At 39.9% G+C, this 21,993-nt stretch overlaps 1 protein-coding gene across 2 annotated transcripts in view; it reads right to left on the bottom strand.

The window, feature by feature from the left end:
* HOMER1 (homer scaffold protein 1) overlaps positions 1–21,993 on the bottom strand; it is a 104,956-nt gene that overhangs the window by 73,374 nt on the left and 9,589 nt on the right. For both annotated transcript variants that reach the window (XM_064140885.1, XM_064140886.1), the window contains exon 2: positions 5,270–5,426. In XM_064140885.1, coding sequence (XP_063996955.1) covers positions 5,270–5,426 — 157 coding nt within the window. The remainder of the gene's footprint in view (positions 1–5,269; positions 5,427–21,993) is intronic.

Raw genomic sequence — 21,993 nt, 5'->3', positions numbered from 1 at the left:
TTTTTCCAAGAAGCTATGAAATTACTACACGATTTATAGGAATTGAAAGCCTCAGCAACAAATGCTTAATGCTGTCATGTCATATTCCATAAAAAAGCTATTAAATGATGATGTAATTTACAGGAATTTAAAGTTTTAGCAACAACTGCTTCATGTTGTAATATTATATTCCCTACGAAATTTTATTTTTCAGGCTTTTTCTTGATTCCTAGAATGGTAGGAGAAAAATGAACATAACATATATCTACTTCTGACAAAGTAACCTCAAGTTTTGTCAGATTATTTGCATCAGGATCTCCCTGCCGTGGCCAACAGGAATTCAGTTAGTGTACATGAATACAAAATATGGCCTGTACACTGAACACCTTATGGTCTTAGCATGTTTTCTAGAGTTTAGTTTGTTCAGGAAATGATGCATGGCCTTCAGAGTATTTTGGAAGGAGATGCTTTCTATTTATAGCTAAACCTTTGTACAAACTATATGGTATATGTCCAGACATGTTAAAAAAGATGGAACTTCAAATAAAAATTTTAAAATTCTCTGGCAGATATACTGAAAACTTTCTATGGGTCACACTGCTATTCACCTGTTTGTTTCAGAGCAGTGATGACTAAAATAATGGGTCTTTCTTAATCATGATTGGGATCTTAGACATGTAACACTTGGATAAAAACAATATTAGGATTGCCCCAGTCACAGAAAATAAATAAAAGTGACAGATTTCATGATCTTGCCAATAGTACGTAATATAAATGCTGCAGTAGGAAAAAAAACAAAACAAACCAAAAAGATGAACAGCTGCCTGACAATTGAGCTCAGCAACCACTTTGCAGGAGTTACAGTTTTGGACAAAGGCAGAGGATACCAGAATAAGGAATTTGTAAACTGTGCCAGGTCAGTTGTGGTACTACAGACTACAACTGGTAGTCTTCATTTCATACAGCATATAATTCCAATACCAAAGTCTGTATTTATACACAGTCTCAGCAAAGATATTTTAGGTTTTTGACAGAACTAAAAGAATCACTCGAAAGAGGCCAAGAAGGGAAGAAATAAAACATGACTTAGGCACAGAAAAATCATAGTAAGCTTTGACACCAGAGTCCAAATCACTTAGTCTCATATAAAGATCTTTGCCTATGAGATCTATTTCTGTACAGTTTTTTATGATACAAATTTTCCTTCCTTATTTAAAACAGCAACACTCCAGATACTTTTTTAAAAAATGCATGGTAATAATATTCAGCCTTCAATAACAAGACACAAAATCTCTGTGAATACTGCTGAACTCTAACAGAGTACTTCACCTCCAACCATTATGTACTGATGCATCTGCAGCAGCTGCAAATGGAATTCCCTTGGAAGAATTACGACTTTTGATTATGTTCTAAATATCTGTAATGCCCTTATTGCAGAGTTTTCTGATAAGCTGTCTGTAAAATTACTGGGTTTATATGCACTTGGCAAAGAACGTAAGGAACAGTCAAGTATTTTCCCCACATCAAATTAATTTCTTTGACACGGTTTCCTCCAACAGCAGCTCACCATATTATCCTTTACAGTTACCAAAAAAAAAGACAACTTCCCCCCAAAAGACAAGCATCCAAGTCAACTGAGTTTTGATAAAAGCTTACCATGAAGAGCTTTATTAGGAAGGAATCCTCACATTCTCCACAGCAAAAATTGGGAGATTACATAACGAAGGATTTACCAAGTGATTTTTCAGCACTGAACAGATGTCTTTCACAATGCTGAAGCAAATGATACTGATAGATCATTGAATGCAGAGATGAAAACAGATTACTGTAACCCTACTTGGACTTTTCAGCGCATCTCAAATGGAATGTCTTTTTAGCTCGCTCATAACTTTAACCAGGTGTCCACATTTAGTCCCTATCCATGTTTACACTACAGTAGCTGCTCTATCATCCAATGCCCACTCCACAGCAAAGAAAGTGGATCAGGAAAAGAAGAGACTCACAGATTAACATGAGAATGAATTTAACAGAATCACCAAATTAATACCAATACAAATATAAAGTAAATAAAGCAATATTCAGCAGTGAATGAATGGTAGTTACAATAATCAGGAAAGCAGTCCACAAGGATCACCAGTCTCCTCCCCTAACATCCTCACCAAACTTCTCCCTTTCTAGCAAGTATCATGTTCTTTGTGTGGAATACATCTGTGAGCCAACCTGGGACAGACACCCTGGAGCTGACTTGAAACTGCTAACAGCCTGGCCTATGCAAAACCTAGACATTAAGTAACAGGTCATTACTTAAATTCAGCAATAGATTTCATAGCATCATGGAATGGTTTGGGTTAGAAGCAACCCTAAATTTCACCTAGTTCCAACTCCACTGCCATGGGCAGGGACAACCCATAATAGTTTAGGTTGATTGAGGCCCCATCTAATCTGGCTTGATTCAAGAGTGGGAAACACTGTTACACTGTTTCACCACCCTCATGGTGAAGAATTTCCTCCGCATATCTAATCTAAATCTAGTTTGTTATAGTTTTAATCCATTACCCCTTGTTCTGTCACTACATGAGTTTGCAAAAAGTCCCTTTACAGCTACACTGTGTGCCCTCTTCAAACAATGGAAGGCTACTGTAAGTTCTCCCTGAAACCTTCTCTTTTCCAAGTCGAACAAATCCAACCTCTTAGCCTGTCTTCATAGGAGAGGTGCTCCAGCCTTCTGACCATGTTCATGACTCTCCTCTGGACCTGCTCTAATAGTTGCTTGTCCTCCTCTGGTGAGCTCCAGAGCTGGACAAGTACTCCAGGAAGGATCTTGCACAAGTAGAGGGGGAGACTCACTTTCCTCAACTTTTGATGCAGCCCAGGATACAGCTGGCTTTCTGGGCTGCCAAGTGCACACTGCTGGCTCATGCTGAGCTTCTCATCCAGCAGCAGTCTCAAGTTGTTTTCCTTGGGACTGATGTCTATCCCTTCTCCAACCAGCCTGTATTTCTGCTTGGGATCGCCCCAACCCAGGTGTAGGACTTTGAACTTGGATTTGTTAAACTTCATGAAGTTGGCACTGGCCCACCTCTCAAACCTGCCTAGGTCTTGTTGGATGGCATCTTTCCCTCCAACACATTGAATGCACCACAGAACTTGGTGTTGCCAACAAACTTGCTGAGGGTACGTTCAGTTCCACTGTCCATGTCACCAACTGTCCTTTGTTTGGCTAAGAATTGTTTAATTTTCTTCACAAGAAGTTGGGAGGGTCCACACCAGGGCAGTCAGATGAACTAGGAAGTGGAATATTCCATACCATATATGTTATGGTCCCTACACTAGAAGGGAGGCTGGTGCAGGTGGTCTAGTTGGCTCTCTGGCTCATAGCAGGTGAGGTTGACAAGCAGTTACCTGTTCCAAGAAGTGAGTGATTGTAACTGGGATCAGAGGGGCCTTGCCTCCAGGCAGAAGGAGGAAATGGACAATTAATTTACTGGATTGTAATGGCCTGGCACATCATCCTCACAGGAATGTAAGGTTCTAGCAGATGATAGTGTGCAGTGTACCCTACTACCATCAAGTTATAGAAGGCTGAAATCCATCTGCATTTCTGGGGTGACAGGAGGATCCCAACAGCTAAGTGTACTGGAAGCTCAAAACAGTTTAAACAGGAATGAGTGGCATAAACACCCCACTGTGGTTCTGTACATCCTTGGCCCAGAGGTTCTTTACATCCTTGGCACAGATTACCTTAGAAAAGGGTATTTCAAGGACCCAAAAGGGTACAGATAGGCCTTTGGTGTAGCCGCCTTGGGGACAGAAGGAAATAAATAGTTATCCACCTTACCCAATCTCTCAGAGGACGCATCTGCAGTGTGGTTGATAAGGGTTAAAAACAGCATGTGCTGACTGCTACCACAACAGTACACGATCAGCAATACCATACCAATGGTGACTTGAGTCCCATTCCTAAACTAATGTGTTGGTTGGCTCTACTCACTCACCCTTCAACAGCCCCATATGGCCAGTACAAAAGTCTAAGGGAAATTGGAGCCTGTCAGTAGTCTGATGTGGCCTGAATGAAGTTATACTAGCAATAAGAACTGTTGTGCCAGACATGCCAGAGCTTTGACACCAACCAGAGACAAAGGCAGCCAAGTGGTAAGGCAATTGATATCACTAATGTATTCTTATCTATTCGTACAGCACCAGAATGCAGGCCACAGCTTGCTTTCTCTTTGAGAGGCCCCAGATGTGGAAACACAGCCCTGCTGTTTGTCATGGACTGATCCAGACAGCACTTGAACAGAATGGAGCTCCAGAACCATAGTCGAACTGAAAAAGATATACTGGCAACATGTTTGAGTTGCCTCAGAAGTGGCTGGTACTAAAACACAGCTTATCCTGGCACCTTAACTGCTGCTGGGCTGGATATTCAAATGGAAGATTTCCCCTTCACACCACACAACTGATGCCACATGGAGTAAGTGGGTTACACTGATAACACAATAGGCACACACAGAGAGCCCATGGAAATCTCAGGAGTGATCACAAACTAGTTAGAGGGCAAAGATTTTGGGATGTTGCCAGAGTTAAACTATATAATGTTGTCTGTTAAATAACTCTGCTGGGTGTGACATAGATGGTACTGAGTAAGGAATGGATAACAGCTTGCAGCAGGTAAGGCTGTTGAGTTCTGTATTACTGTTACATATGATTTTATTTACTACTGTTCATTTGTTCTTTGTATTATGCTAAACTATCCTTGTATCAACTTGCACGGGTTTACATTTTGCTCCAGATTTCCCCTTCCCATCCTGCTGGGGAGAGCAATGTAGCTGGTGGGAGGACAGTTGTGTAAGTAACCACATGGTGAGCAGCAGTCAGGCTTAAAACCACTGACACTGACCAAGATGTCAAGCAGCAGGAGTCCCAGTAACGACCCCTGAGGAACATCACTCATCATTTAGATATCGGGCCACTAACCATCACTCTTAAAAGTGCAATTACCAAGCCAACTGCTTATCCACCAAGTGGTCTACCCATCAAACACATGTCCCTCCGAATGGGAGACTGGGATGCCATCTGGAATGGTATCAAAGTAAATATGAATGCATGGAAATCACGTTTTCAGATAAAGACTTAAAACATGCAATAAAGCAATGTTGCCATTCTAACATGTCAGTAATCCATTATGCAGATAATGACAAAAGCATCCGAGAAGATACATGAAAGACATCAGACTAGAAAACAAATACAGAAATTCATAAGCAAGTAAGTCTGCTGAAGCAAAATTTACCTTTGAGCCATCCAAACTTATTATCCTGTAGACATTTCTTGTGCTGTCATAGAAGTAGGACACAGTAACAGCATGCTTGCTGGTGGGAACCCAGTTCTTCTTAGTGTTTGGGTCAATCTGGAAGACGTGAGCTCGGGTGCTGAAGATTGGTTGCTCCCTGAAAGACAGGGCAGAAGTCATTAATCTAATTTGTACATAATACAATTGCACACAAGATATCTGTCAGCTATGCTTACCTAAAGAATTCTGTATGTGCTGCTACACAGAGCAGATAAGTGCATTAATACACATATGCAAGCAAAATGCAAGCTTTCTAAGGCAAAATTCAGCACCCAGCTACAGTATCAGATAAAAACAGACCTCTCTTACAAAGATTTAGCCCTGTCTTGTCATCTCATCATCCTCTATGCTCCACCTATCCCTTTAAACTAACTGGCATTAATACATGCATAACTGCACTTCATTACACTGTGCACTGCAGAATATATATGACTTCAAAACCCAATCTCCTCAAAAATCCTTTGATACTCTGATTATTCTAATTTATTTTAGGACACAACCGCAAACTGAACTGCCTGATTCAATACAATTACTCTAAAACTAACATTAATTAGGACCAGGAACATGGATGGTGAAATTCTCACTCTTTGGAGCTTCATAACTGAACATTTTCATAGCAACTCTAAATATATGTAACTGACATGGTTCAAAGTTAACAAATAAAACAAAGTTAACAAATAAAATTACCTAATGTTAAAAAAAAAACTACTGAACTTTAGAATTTACAAGTTATTTTCCCCATGATCATTACCACAAAGTATCACACAGAAACCTAAAACTATTTTGCTATCACTATGACATGGTTGTTAGTAAAAATTTAGATATATTTTACTGAAAAACATATTGCTGTATTCTTTCTGGAATGTTGCCATCAAATACCAAAGGTATTCAAGGTGGATTTAACTTTTCAGGGTTTTGGAAATTCTTTTTTTCTCCATTTTCCAGGATGTGAAGAAACACATCCTTTGTCCCTGTCTCCATTACCCTTTAAGAAACAAGCTTTCAATAAATTTTTCTGTCCAAAGTAAAAGCAAAAAAAGAAAAACATAAAAAAAATAGAATTTTGGGTAGTCATAATCAAAGGGTTTAAATCTGACCTCATTATAAGCAGGTACATGTCAATTCGCAAAAGTATGTCTACTGCTTGGCAAAAAGAGCAACTGAGACCAGAGGCTTTCAGCAGCAGAATTACTCATCTGGGAGTTAAGGCTCCAGAAGACATGGAGTCCTCATAATGTTGGGTGTTGGAGGAAGTGACATGATACAGAACAGACCGAAGACAGTGAAACAGAGTTAGAGCAAAAGCTAAAGGAGAAGCAAGGCAGGCCAGGAGCACCAATGTACACACTAGTCCTCCACACAAATGTCACTGTACTCATAGCACTGAGAGCACTAAATCACCAAGCTATGGGAGATTTGGTAGCTGTTTCCTTGGTGCTACCTCCCTGCACGCAGAAGTGATGCAAAGATGACTTTTACAGCCCTTTTAAGCGAATCTTTGAGCCGATTCTTATTCCTCTTCTGAATATCCAGAATTATTTCTTCAATCACACTTAAACATTAGATCCTGCCTTCACTGATAGACATATTTTGCGTTTACCTCTCAATGAAGCAAAACCAAATGTAATGTGAAGTGTATTACCCTAATGCAATCAGCTCTTCTTTGTCTGCATATTTAAAGAGCCCATTAAAAAAAAATAAATCTTAAAAGCTTGACAATTATTTGAATGAAGACTGACACTGAAGGAAGAAAGGCACTGACCACTTAATCAAAGGACAAAAGAAGACCTGAATCCAAAGTGTAGATATTCAATGAATACACGTTTGACCAGCATTCTTCAAGGTGAGGGAGGCTAAGCTTGGAGTGCTGTCAGGACAGTCCTCTCTGCCACAGGGTTTCTTGTGTCATGAAGGGGGCCTACAAGAAAACTGGGGAGGATTTTTTTACAAGGGCTTGTAGTGATGGGAGAAGAAGGAATGGATTTAAGATGGAAGAGGGTAGATTTAGACTAGACATTAGGAAGAAATTCTGTACAGTGAGGGTGGTGAGACACTGGAACAGGTTGCCCAGAGAAGTTGTGTTCATGGCCAGGTTGGATGGGGCCTTGATCTGGTCTTGTGGAAGGTATCTCTGGTCATGGATTGAGGGATTTGGCCTAGATTATCTTTAAGGTCCTCTACAACCCAAACATCCTATGACTCAATAATTCAATGATACTCAGTTCAGTCACAGTACAGTATGTTGCAGAACTGAGACTTTCAACGTACTACAAGTTAGGATTTTGAAATGTAAAAATAGGCAAAACTGTATGACTAAAGCCAGTAGGAGTGTCATTAAAGTCCACTTGTTCAGCCCTGAGTTGCCACTCTCCTACACTGCCAGCACAAAAGTCTTCCAAACCCCCTCCCAAACATCCCTCTGGACGAGGGGATTGAGTCCAGCATCAGTAAGTTTGCAGATGACACCAAGCTAGGAGCAGGTGTTGATCTGCTGGAGGGTAGGAGAGCCCTGCAGAGGGATCTGGACAGGCTGGATGGGTAGGCAGAGGTCAATGGGATGAGATTGAAGAAGGCCAAGTGCAGGGTTCTGCATTTTGGCCACAACAACCCCAAGCAGCACTACAGGCTGGGGACTGAGTGGCTGGAGAGCAGCCAGGAAGAAAGAGACCTGGGGGTACTGGTAGACAGTAGGCTGAAGCTGAGCCAGCAGTGTGCCCAGGTGGCCAAGAGAGCCAATGGTATCCTGGCCTGCATCAGGAGCAGTGTGGCCAGTAGGACAAGGGAGGTTATTCTGCCCCTGTACTCAGCACTGGTCAGGCCACACCTTGAGTACTGTGTCCAGTTCTGGGCTCCGCAATTCAAGAGAGATGTTGAGGTGCTGGAATGTGTCCAGAGAAGGGCAACGAAGCTGGTGAGGGGCCTGGAACATAAACCCTATGAGGAGAGGCTGAGGGAGCTGGGCCTGTTTAGCCTGGAGAAGAGGAGGCTCAGGGGTGACCTCACTGCTCTCTACAAATACCTGATGGGAAGCTGTAGCCAGGTGGGGGTTGGTCTCTTCTGCCAGGCAACCAGCAACAGAACAAGGGGACACAGTCTCAGTTGTGCCGGGAAAAGTACAGGCTGGATGTTAGGAGGAAGTTCTTCCCAGAGAGAGTGATTGGCATTGGAATGGGCTGCCCAGGGAGGTGGTGGAGTCACTGACCCTGGAGGTGTTCAAGAAAAGACTGGATGAGGCACTTAGTGCCATGGTCTAGTTGACTGGCTAGGGCTGGGGGATAGGTTGGACTGGATGATCTTGGAGGTCTCTTCCAACCTGGTTGATTCTATGATTCCTCTACTTGTCTGAAGAGGTGCCCTGCACATTCCGGCTGATTGTTCAGCAGTGTCACCCAAACCAGAGCCTGATGCAGGGCACAGACATTACAGTTAAGTATGGAACAGCATAAATGAAACTTACCTACACTTTTTATTGCTTCTGATAAAACTAGTTAGTTTTACCTTTACATGTTTTAATTCAAATTACACCTTTGTTGAATAACAACCTGTCTACCCTGTGGAAAAACCGTAACTCCCTTCATTAAATTAGAGGGATAAATCAAGATTTTGCCAGATTACTGGACTATTTAGGATTTATTTTCTGACAAAGACACTAACCTTCAGATTCTTCTACAATTAGATCAGTGTTTTGACACTTGATGATGAAAATTTATAATGACTATTTCTTCAAACAAATGGAATTTAAGCACCTTATGTCTAAAGGACTAAACATGTTATAGAATCTGTCACTGGTGTACCAACGAAGTCCCCTGAAGCCACTATACATTTAGGTAATCTGTATTTTTCTGTAGGAACATATTGTAGAGTAGAATAGAATAGAGACAAATCAACCAGGTTGGAAGAGACCTCCAAGATCATCCAGTCCAACCTAGCACCCAGCCCTAGCCAGTCAACTAGACCATGGCACTAAGTGCCTCATCCAGTCTTTTCTTGAACACCTCCAGGGATGGTGACTCCACCACCTCCCTGGGCAGCCCATTCCAATGTCAAGTCACTCTCTCTGTGAAGAACTTCCTCTTAACATCCAGCGAAGATACTTACATTTTAGATTTGCTAAAACATCAGAAACAAAAAGAAATAACCTAATACATACACAGCTTCCACTAATCGGTATTTTTGCTGTCAAAGTTTTTGCTCTTTCTTTGTCCACACAGGACATGATGCCCTCCCAGTTAATTCAGTTGATGTAGTATTAGTTATAGGTGTATTAGTATTAGTTAAATAGGAGAATAGCTCCCTTTTTTCCATGCTAAAAATGTGCAGGTAATTTATATATACACACACACATTAAAATGTATATTTATATGTAGAGATATATAGATATGTATACATTATCTACCTTTGCTTATGCAGAGCTAAGATAACCATTTTAAATAAGAAAAAAAAAGAATCCTGTCAATAAAATGTAACAGTTCCTTACTCTTCCCTCTCTTCCTCTTTCAGCTTTCTTATCATTCTTTTATTACCAGAACTCTCTCAGCAGGCAGCACGGGTATGATTTGCAAGCAGTAATTTTGCACACAGTGGGTCCTAAGCCTCCACAGTATCTGTCATCCAAAGTAATTTTTCCACATATCAGACAACATGAATCTCCTTCATGATCCCTCACGTATTTGCTGATTACCCTTAGATTTAAGGCAAGGCAAAAATGTTTTTGCTTTTTCACAACTACAGCATACAAGGGCTACAGCTTTCTCCCAATGCCTTGCTACAGTCTTAAAAAATACCCTCCCTATGTTGTTTTTAAAGCTGCATCAAGCTTTTGTTACTCTAAGCAGCTTGAGAAGAGATCCCTGAAAAGAAATTAGTAGAATGATTAAAAGCGCAGCTCTAGTCAAAACTAATTCATCAACTATGGCATCCAAAGGCAACCAATGCTTTCCCAGGAGTCTAGACAAACACTTCTGCAAGAACAATTCAAAAGCAACACAAAAAAAAAGGTAATTTTTTCTTATTCTTAAAAATGCTCTGAAGTGTAATACCCTACATGGTGGCTTGTGAGACAGCACTGGCTTCTTGTTTTATGGGAACTGTTCTGAAATAAAAACTTCTGCTCAACAGAAAATGATTGATAGCTGACATCTTGAAATAAAATTATAAAGTACTCAAACAAAACATACTTGGTCTACTTTTGAAGCAAGTACATATTAAGATTTTGTTTTCTATATTGCATACATACAAAAACAATTTTAATATCTCAGAACAATCTTTGAGATAGTAAAAAAGTTACAACTGAGCAACCAGATTTAGCTTTTACTTGTTAGATTTTGGGGTTCAGTCTGGGTTTCTCAATCTAGCCCAGTGAATGGGAAATCACAACATGCTCTGAGATACTATCCAAGTTTTAAGAGGGTTCATATAAAAGTCCCTGGAAAAGAGCCTACAGGGAAAGACTTCAGAGCACTTGCTATTATTTATAGTGAAACCATGTAGTTGAGTAGAACAGAAATACCATGATGCCCATTCTGGTGGAAATGCGTCAGAGATCTTCAGACTGATCCAATTTTATTCCTGGATCATTCTGTGTCACGCTGAAGAGACAAGCTTATCACATTGACCCACACCGTTCATTCAATAAGGAGCTGTTGGTGATAGCAATTTCTCTTCTTCTTCTTGTCCTGGTAGGGCATAAATCCTGCCAGATTGGTTTAACCCTTGCTCTCCTCCTCTTGTTGCAGGTCCCAGAGTTGAGTGGATGAGCAAGCAATGCAGGATTTGGTCCCAGCAAAGCCCTCAGGGCTAGGAGCTCTTGTGCTGCCCCTTAGCAGTGCCTGCATGGTCAAACGAGGCACGAAGCTCTGAATTCTTTGGCCAGAACAATGCTACCAGTGCCAACTGGCCAGTTTAATTTTCAAAATAATGTATTTAATGGGGGTGATTTAGAAAACTTCAAGTGGAAACCTTGCAATTTGGGCAGAACATCTGACCCAAGAGATTCCTCTGCAACTACTACAATTTGAGTTCTTGCTCTCTCAACAAGCATTCTTTTGACCTGACTTTTTTATTTTCATAAAATCCTCAGGAATTTATTATCTTTGAAATTAAAACGTCCCTGTAAAGAGTAGTTGGAATGTGAGAGGCAAGAGGGAACAGTTGCACTACATCTGCATATCTTAAAACCTTATACATTAGAAAAGAACTCACAACATTTTACTACGGGCTAAGAAGCACATACAAAACACTAAGTATGCAGCTAGATGCAAAGAATAACTTTACACAAGCCAGGCTGTATCTGACACCTATGAATATACAGAACTTCAACGAAGTAAATGATATGGACAGGAGAAAAGCTGCCCACTTAAAATTAACTGTACTAACGAATAGAAGTTTCTTTATGACTCAAGAGGTGAGTCAGGAAAACAGCTGACTTCAAAATACAGAGCAGAAAACATTTCTGATATTGATTCCTTCTGATAATATTTTGGTATATCCAGTGCTGTGGGTTGCAAATTTATGGGCACATAATCCTACAAAATAGTCCATCTGGGAAGAAAATTAACTACTCTGTGCCAATTTCAACTAAATGCTCAGGGAGCCCATATATGAGATCTTCCAGAGGAGGATGGAAGAGAAGGAAGGCAGAGAAGCATCCTAGAGACAGGCACTTTTAAGACAATTATTGACAGCATTTAGAATTGATAACCATCATATAAAATTGCGAGACCCAGGATTATTATACTTTGGGAAATAAGGCTCCTTCTATTAAAACAATTTAAAAAAAAATCCAAGCCCCAAGAAACTTAATTGTGAAAAGCAGTAAGAAATTGGATTTAAACTCATTTCTTTCTGAGATTTCCATTCATAAGAGACCAGTGAATGATAGCAGTTACTGGCACACTTTGGAATAGTAAAGAGATGCAGCACAGAATTAAAATTAACTGTAGCATGGCACAGAGATTATACAGTCATGGAATGTTAGGGGTTGGAGGGGACGTCAAGAGATCATCAGGTCCATCCCCACTGCCAAAGCAGGATCACCTAGGGCAGGCCACACAGGAACATGTCCAGGTTGGCTTTGAAAGTCTCCAGAGAAGGAGACTCCACAATCTCTCTGTGCAACCTGTTCCAGTGTTCCATGATCCTCATTACTGTCTCACGAGCTCAGGAACACCAACAGCATGAAAGCTGGCAAAAGTTGTAAAGCACAGGATAAATCAATGTCCAGACCTCCACCCTTCACAAAACAAGGAAAACAAGGCATGGTGACAGCAGCAGGACAGAACACTGTCTATGCTGGCTAATCCAGGCAGAGGAGACTGAAGAGTCTTCAACAAGGACCCCAGTGACCTAGTTTTGATCTGTCACTCAGACTTCCCCTCTGGCCCCATTTCAAGTCATTCTTTCGACCTGACCAAGTTTTTCTTGGCACTCACCCTCTTAGAAAATAACATTTTCCAAGTCTATTTCACCCATGTTTGTGTTTAGGCATCTGCCTATGAAACCATCAGGAATAAGGGCCCCTTATGCAACAGTCTCCTAAGTATTTGTCTCCAATACTCTCCTTTGACCTGCCTGCATCCATGGTATTAACATCACATTAATTTTAACATGCTCTTATCAGTGTTTTTATGTGCCCCTGGATACATCTACCTCAAAAGTAATTCAACACGTTGAAGTTGGTCACTAATTCAGTCAACATACTTTGAGAACACCAAGCAAACAGACTCTGCCTTCAAGTGTGTTAACCATAACCCACTTCACAGCTCTCCCTGGCCCTCATCATATCACAAGCCACATAAAATGTAAGAATGCTCAGAAACCAAAAATTGTCTTTTGTATTAGCCTGTCTTCGCATGCACACCATTGGCTGGGAAAGGTTTTAACACATTAACTCAAAATAATTATATTAATGGAGTAATTGTTTTGGTAGCTCAATCTTAACTTCACTGCATGGCATATGATTTAATTTAAAAAAAAAATTGCCAAAGCAAATTTGGAATACTTACGTTGGAAAGACAGAATTAGAAACTTTTAGGCTGTATAAGCGTGTAACAAATTGGTCTGTAATCAGGATAACCAAGAATGGAAGGCCCTTAGGACTACAGATTAAAATAATCAGAAACAAGATGCAGTAGTTAAGAGCAGTATCTAAAGACAGTAATATTATCACACAGTATCACAGTATCACCAAGGTTGGAAGAGACCTCATAGATCATCGAGTCCAACTCTTGACCACAGAGCTCAAGGCTAGACCATGGCACCAAGTGCCACGTCCAATCCTGCCTTGAACAGCTCCGTCAACCTTTGTAGATAACATCTCAGTACAGCTTCTTCACACAAACCAGAGAAAGCTTTGGACAGAGATCAAAACACTGAGGTGCTTCCTCATAGGTTATAACCTATGGTGATTTTAATAATAAAAGCCACACCTCGTTTCTGCAAAACCCTAACAAAGCAAACATCTTAACCCTATGTTGACTGGCTTTGCACACCAGGTAAAAGATCCTTTATTTGTGACAACAACCTCAGTTAAAGAATAATTAAATGAATTCTCTAGTTGCATGGGATTTCTCAGAACAGAGTGAAAAACTGAATGACAGTGTCCACTGATTTTTCTGCAAGCAAGCAATGGTTCATATTCATCTACAATACAGTGAAATCAGATGGGTCTCACTATACATGCTCGACATCCAGACCAACAGCCGAATTGGAGAAAGCAGAAGCTGAAACATGACAATGCATATATGTTCTTCAGAGAAACAACACAGCACACTGGACTTTGCTGTAAAATTTCGGTTAGATGTGAGTCACACGTGTAGCTAAGGCATTTTATCCTGCTATCTAGGTTTTAGCTCACTAGTTGCTTGTTCCCACTATGATGAGTATCTGCTAGAACTCTGTCTCCTTACTGAACAGAACAGCTTGCAACCTAGCACTACAGTTTTTCGAGGCTGTGAGGTTCCTGTTGAGCTTTAAGAAGCAGAGTCAACATACCCTCAGAACACAGGAATTACATTTCCCAGTTGTGATTCCAACTCCTATATTCAAAAAAAAAAAAAAAAAAAAAAAAACAAAAAAAAAACCCACCAACCTTATTCTAGAACAATAAAAAAAAAACAAACAGAACTCTCAAATTTTTGGAATAACCTCAGCAAACATGGAGCTGTGTGAGATAGAGTAAGAAAAGCACCTGGAGGATATGTAGACTGTAATGTTAATCTGATTTTAAAACAACCAAACACCAAATATACAAACAGAAAAGGGACAAAAGATAGATAAATATTGCATTTGCTTTCATTCCTACAATTACGTGGGGTTTTAGAAAGTGCCTGTTCTTTAATGACCTGAACTACTATATGCTACTCAAGATCTGCACATAGGCAGCCAGCAGAAATGTTACATGAAACATCCACATCAAAAATTTATCACTACGAAAGTTCCTCCATTGACCACATGAAAGTCAATCTCTTTAAGGTTTTCTCTTTTCTGTCCTTCTATTCAACCTTCAAAAGCTTATTTTCCTATCATGAATCAAGTGACAGCTTTGGTAATCAGATGAGATAATATAAACTCAACTACCAAGAACAAGCACTCAGCTGTATCTTCATGTTTTGCACTTCCGTTTATTAAGTTATTCCAGGCATACAGGCATCTTCAGAATTTTCCAGGTGTTTCCTCTAAAACATGCAAGCAAGTGAACAAAAGTATCTCTGAATTAACTTTTACCTTAAATTTGTTTCTAAGTAAAACAGATTGGAGAGAACTAATCATCAGTTTTTAATGACTTAAGAGAAGCTAAGCTACATCAGCTTGAATTTTAGAACAGTGAAAATATTAAGCAATCATGACAGAAAAAAAATTATCTAAAGTTTTAGCTTATTCCTCAATTTGGCTTTTTTACAAAAAGTAGTGTCAAGCAAGTTAAGGGCAGAGTTGTCTCTTTACAACTAGACATTTAAGTTCAAGATGTATAATTTCCACATCTAGTCACTGAATGTGGTAACTAAAAGAAAACAGAAAACCAGCTTTGTAGTAGGTTAGGAAAAATAAAAAGTTAACCATTAACCAAAAGCAAATGATAGCCAGGTTTTATTTTTAATTCCTCTGGTTCCTTAACAATCTCTGTATAAAGGCAATCTTTCCTTTGCAATCTAACATCTAAAATCTCCCACTCAATCAACTCAGATTACTCTTACAGAACCCATGCAAATTATTTCAAGAGAAAACAGAAAGCAGCTTAACTGTTCAGCCTGAACTTCTACTATTACTTACCAAAGCACTTTAACATGCAGTCAAACAACGATTAAGTTACAGTTTCCTGCCTTCTGCACCACCTTTTTTTTTTTTTTAATATATATTTTTTTTTTCTAGACTTGGTCCAAATGGACAGTATCTACATTCCTCAAAACTATTACCAGTAGAAGGGAAAAAAACAACCAAACAAAACCAACAAAGAAATGATGAAAAAAATCAAGCAAGCAAGCACCTATATCAGCAGAATATGCTCAGCTCTCCAAATACAGAAGACGAGACAGCAAGAGCACAAATGAGCTTTGAGATCCAGAGACAACGCTCGTGAGCCAGGACTCCATGCTCTGCTTTACAAGCAGGCTCAGTAGCACCCTCCTTTCCAGGTGAAGGAGGAAGGCTCTAGATGGGACATGAGGGACAATAAAGCTGTTGAGGGGTCTAGAGTACAGTTCTTACAAGGAGCAGATGAAGGAACTGTTAAGCTGCTGAAGGAACTGTTTAGCACTGAAGAATTAGCGAAGGCTGTTTAGAAGGGCATGCAGCAATAAGACAAGAGACAACAGTTTTGAACTGGACCAGGATAGGGCTGGGTGATAGGTTGGACTGGATGATCTTGGAGGTCTCTTCCAAGTTGGTTGATTCTAGGATTCTAGTATAGATTTACTTTAGATATTAGGAAGAAGTTCCTTGAAATGAGAATGGTAAAATACTGGAACAGGTTCCCCAGATATATGGTCGAGGCCCTGTTCCTGGAGACACTCAAGATCAGACTTGATGTGGCCCTGGGCAGCCTGATCTAGTTGGAGGTGTCCAAGGTGTTGGACAAGATTAATTTTGAGAGTCACTTTAAATTGGATGCAATCTGTGAATCCATGAACCAGGTTTGTTTAGTCTGAAGATGAGGAATCTCAAAGCATGCTACCTAACCTGAAAGGACGTTGTAGCAAGGTGGGAATCAGTCTCTCCTCCAAAGAAACACGCAACAGGACAGGACTCAGATTTGACCTGGGGAGGTTTAGACTGGATATGGGAAAAAAGTTTTTTTCCACTGAAAGAGCACACACAATGTTACACACTAGAACAGGTCACTTAGGAATGTGAAAGTGTCCATGGAAGTGTTCAAAAAATGTTTAGATGTGGCACATAGGGATATGTTTCAGTGGTGGACATGGCAGTGTTAGGTTCGCTGTTGGACCATGAATGTCTTCTCCAACGTCTCTACGCTTCTACAATTTTCAGTCTATTGCAATCTGCAGAATGCAAGCCTATTCCCATCTGGCATGTTTTCCTTGTTATGTTTCACAGATGCACTCAAATTAGTTCATGGACTCTGAGTAGTTCATAAAACAACTTTCAGTTTGAGACAAGGATTGTTAGTGCTACTCACAAATAACTGATTAGATTGTCTTATGCTGACTAAATAAGGTGAGAATTGTGCCAAATCAGATGGGGCTTCTCAGGTGCTGTTGTTGAGGGACAGATGGAAAAAACAGCACTCTGCAAGCACATGAAGATTTTTTTATGTTAATCATACAGTTTTGTGGGATGTAAGGGTTGTAAGACACATTCAAAGACAGACTGAACTCCTTGCTTTGTCTCATCAGGAAAGCACAAGGCTCTCTAAAAATCAAGACTCTCTGTTTTCAAGTTTGGTTAAATCAATTTAGTTGCTCTAATGAAATCTTTTCACAGCATTGGTGTTACTGTGCACAGGTAGTGCAGCAAGAAGGAACTAAGAACAGCGATTTGACACTAGGACATGCAGTCCTGCAGAGAATTGAAATAGCAGTGGTAATACTGCATTAACTTAAGTCCCATAAAACACAGTAGAGCTAATTAAATAATGTAAATTCAGTATTTTATAACTTGACATTTAGTGTGATCTTGTGTGCTCCTTCACGTCTCATCATTGCCTATGACAACTGATGTTATGATGTCTGTATTTCATAATTAGGGGGCAGGAGACAAAATAGAGCATTTGACAACAGACACAGATGAGAATTTCAGCATCTAGAAAGGAAGAGGGAAGACAAAATCATGTCATTGATTTATCATGTGTTTCCACTAGATAATCAGCAATTACATGGTAAACTGACATAGTATTTAAAAACTAGTATTATTAGATGATGTTCCCCTTAACTGCTATTTTCTCAATCATCTTTGGCTTTGAGAGATGACATCAAACTAATGCTAGTCATAATTTTGCTATTCTAAAGACTCCATCTATCAGCAACTTATTCATGACAGAAAAATGAAGGAACCCGTTTTTTTGTTTATGACACTAACATACTTCTGTAGAAATGTTCTGCAGAAAGTTTCCTCATTTGGCATCACAATCTTTACCAATCTCTCCTAGTAACACTCATCACTTTAATTATTCTCCTTACTGGTTTTAAAGTTCCACTCTGCTTCCTTGGGAGTCTTCATACAGAAACAATGACACTTCCTTACCACTCCTCAACTCCTCACCTCAACAACAAATTCACGTAACTTTTCTCCACATCTCCAGGTTACTAATTTTGATGTGTCTCTGCACAAATCCCTTATGTGATATCAAGAAGTTGTCAGTTAATAGTTTTGAGAGCTTTCATATTCAACCCTCAGAAAGAAGCATACTGAAATAAACCATTAGCATAACATGCACACTGATCACAGGCACCTCAAAGCTAAATACATACTACTACCAGCACAATGGAAGTATCAGAACTTACAGATCAAGTAGAACAAACCAGGCTGAAAAAGCAGTCTGCAATCAGCCTGGAAAAATAAGGCGCAAAGGAGACCTTAGAGCAGCCTTCCAGTAGCTGAAAGGGACTTAAAAGAAAGCTAGGAAGGGACTTTTTACAAGGGCTTGTAGTGACGTGACAAGAGGGAATGGCTTTAAGCCTGAGGAGGGCAGACTTAGGCTAGACAATATAAAGACATTCTTTACAATAAAGGTGTTGAGACACTGGAATGGGCTGCCCAGGGGGGTCATGGATGTCCCCTCCCTGGAGGTGTTCAAGGCCAGGCTGGATGAGGCCCTGAGCAACCTGCTCTGATGGAAGATGTCCCTACCCATGGTAGGGAGGGTTGGAACTACATGATCTTCCAGTTTCCTCCCAACCAAAACCATTCTATCAATCTGTGAATCCCATCCAGACTCCTACAGCTGCATGCTGAGTTGAAAAGTAATCACTGGTCCACATCATGAGAATTGGATTATTTCATCTGTATCAAAGAACTAAATTAGACTCCTAAAAAGGTAAACAAATTAATTGTATATTCATAAGTAACAAATTGATTTAAATCACCCCACTGAGCACTGCAGAAACTATGAAGTCTCTTCAATTCACTTCACACATGGCATTTCCATGCCAGTAAGTCCCTCCCTTCTGAGCCTAGAAAACACTATTGAATTTCTGAATCAGTGGCTGCACACATATTGAGCTGTAACTGAAAGAGACAGATCTGTTTCCCTGCTTGTTCACACCATACGTACACAAAATACATCCTGAGACTTCTTCTAAGGTTGAACATAAAAACACAGCTCCTGATAGGCCTCCAGAGCAGCTGGCTTATCAGATCACTGAAGGTATTACTAAGACAGCTGCAAATACTTCTTCCCCCGATGACAAGCTTTGCACTGTCAGGCAATTTCCCACCAATTCACAACAAGCACACAGGGTACAATCCATTTTTAAATACATCAGTATGACCACACTGCGCACAGAGCAAATGTTCCCCTGCACAGCCTGCTGCTGAGGATAACAGAGGAATAGATGCAAAGGTCTGCACAGTCAACATCAGCCAAGGGTCTGTGCCAAGTGCTGTGCCACAGGGATGGGGCCTAACAGCTGGAGAGGAATATACAGAGTGATACATACCTAGATTGGGCTGTCTCACTAACAAGCAGCTCACAGGGAAGATGATCACACTGGAAACGGAATGGCTCATCTACTACCCTTGGGTACTGCTGTCCAAGTTATGTTAAGAAACATTTCTTCACTGACAGCTTGTGCACTTGCTTCAACTGTGCTACCAGGAGCTGGTAAAAACATACCATTTTGTCTTAGTCGTACTGGAACTAGATTACTATCTACTTTGCAAAGCATACCTCAAAATATAGCTTATATATCAAAAAGGCACCCACAACGACTGTTATCCCAAGATAACAAGTCACTTTACTTGCTGGAAGTGTAATTACAGGGGAAAAAATATTTAACAATCGGATTTCAGGAAACTGATCAGCATTTTAACAAACTGAGCAACAAAATGTGCACCACACAGTCTGTGCAGAAGTGCTGGCTCAAATACCTGTACGACAGATAAAATTGGAATTTTAACTATTTCACTTGGAATCTGAATTGTCTACATTAGAAGGCCTACATTTAACAGCTTAATAAGACTATTCAAGCCATACATACATGCTATTACAGTTAGTAAGCATCTAGTCAAAGACGAGAAAACAGTGCTTCTTAAGAGTTGGTTAGTTATTTCAGTGTGACACTCCTTTATGAACAGGAACAATTTTACTGATGAACTAGTAAGGTTCAAGGAATTCAAAATTCATGTGTGAACACTAAGAACGAAAAACCCTCCCTCAACCACTCCTTAGCATAAATACCAGAATCGACGTTAAATGTAAGAAGCCGAGCACTAGTACTTCTGTAACCATGAAGTGCAGCCAGAATGCTTGCATTGCAAAGCCAATTTTAAAGAAAGCTGCATTTAAAATTATTGTATTAGTGCATACTAAGTGTGGTATAGTCTTCCCAAACTGGAGAACTCAGATGCTCACATTTACTTCCAGAAGATGCTTAACTGAAGCATCAAATACAAGTCCATATAGCAGAAACTGCCATTTTTCCACTCTCCAACAGGTTTTGTATAGAAACAAAATACATGCTAGGATACTGGTTAACATAGTCAGTACAATGCTTAGAGTACAAAGTATTAGTACCCTACTTAATTACGAAAAGTCTCATTTACACACAAGTGAAGAGGAACAGGTCTTCAGGAAGGTGAAGAGCATTTATATAAGACTAGATGACTGAGAGCAAATATTTTTCTCTGCCAGTTAAAGGCATCAGTTTCAATTATTACTTAATCAGCTCTGTGTAAAGTTACATCTTGACCACTAATTTCCCAAACCCCTAGCATATAAGCATAATGGCACCTGAAGCCAGATTCAGTCATTTTCCTTTTGTCTAATGGCTGTCAGGGGACATAAGCAGGCCACCATAACTGTCAAGTTTCAATGAAGAGGTTAACTGCTACTGTGCTACTCTTGTTAGGGTCATTTATTACTCAACACTGGCTTCTTCAAATGTTTGAAAGACAAAATTCCACTTTGTGATCACAACCATCGATGCTAATCATGAACTATGTGGTACTCCTAATGGCAGCACATGGCCATGGACTTGGCTGTAAAACAAATACAGTACCTTGTGGTAATCACACAAGGCATCGTGCAATGATCTGATTTGTAAAAGTCAGTTGATTTACAGTCTGATATCATCATTCTATCCCTCCCATCGTTTATCCTCTACAATCAGAAAGCTAACAGGATGTCCAATGAATGAAGACAGAAGTCTGTATCTTTATAACTGGGTAAATTTCACACATATTCTTCCTGAGGGACCTTTGAAAAGTATTGTCATAATCAAGTTTCAGGATCATCAAGCCAACAATTTTCAGGGTCTGAACAGACTGATTAGGATTTCTCCAGAGCCATATAGCACATCAAATCAAACCTCTGCTCCAGATCCTCACTACATAAACAGCATATTTTAAGGTTGCAGAAATGGTTGAATGGTTGGATCTTCTAAAATCACTTTGAGCTTGAGCATGCACGTGTTGAGGGTTAATACTATTCCTCAACAATCTTCTCAACATTCTTTTACAGATGATTCCAGAAATATATCCAGTATGCCACACATGATGCTCTAAATGACAACAAAATCCTCCAAATCAGTAAAGTCTTCAGTTTTACAAAAACAAGAGACAGCGGCAGAAGTGGCAAAACAAGACAAGTACGAACATGAACCAGAAGCTAACCTTTACAAGATATGGACTTGGATCTGTCAGTGTAAGGGATTTGAGGAATACCATGTCTATCTCTGAGCACTCAAGAGCAGTAGTATTCTTTAAATCTGAGATTTAAGTTTGTTACTAAGGAGGGCTCTTTATATATATTTTTCACACTAATTAAATTTGGTCTTTGTAAGAACAATTGGGAAAACAGCAGATTGTTTTCTTTTGTGTAAGAACTCCACTCCAGAACAACATTAAAGCTAGAATTCTGCTACCAATAAAAACTGTAGATATTACAGAAAAGGCCTCTATAGTGATCCTCGATCCACCCCAGTAATGGAACTATTCTAGCTTGTGTTCCAATCTGATTTTGAATATCCATACTTAATGTGAACAAGAAG

This window comes from Pogoniulus pusillus, chromosome Z (genome assembly GCF_015220805.1).
Source record: "Pogoniulus pusillus isolate bPogPus1 chromosome Z, bPogPus1.pri, whole genome shotgun sequence".
Classification (NCBI taxonomy): Eukaryota; Metazoa; Chordata; class Aves; order Piciformes; family Lybiidae; genus Pogoniulus; species Pogoniulus pusillus.
Note: the sequence above shows the minus strand (reverse complement) of the source record. Positions and strands in the feature narration are given on the sequence as shown.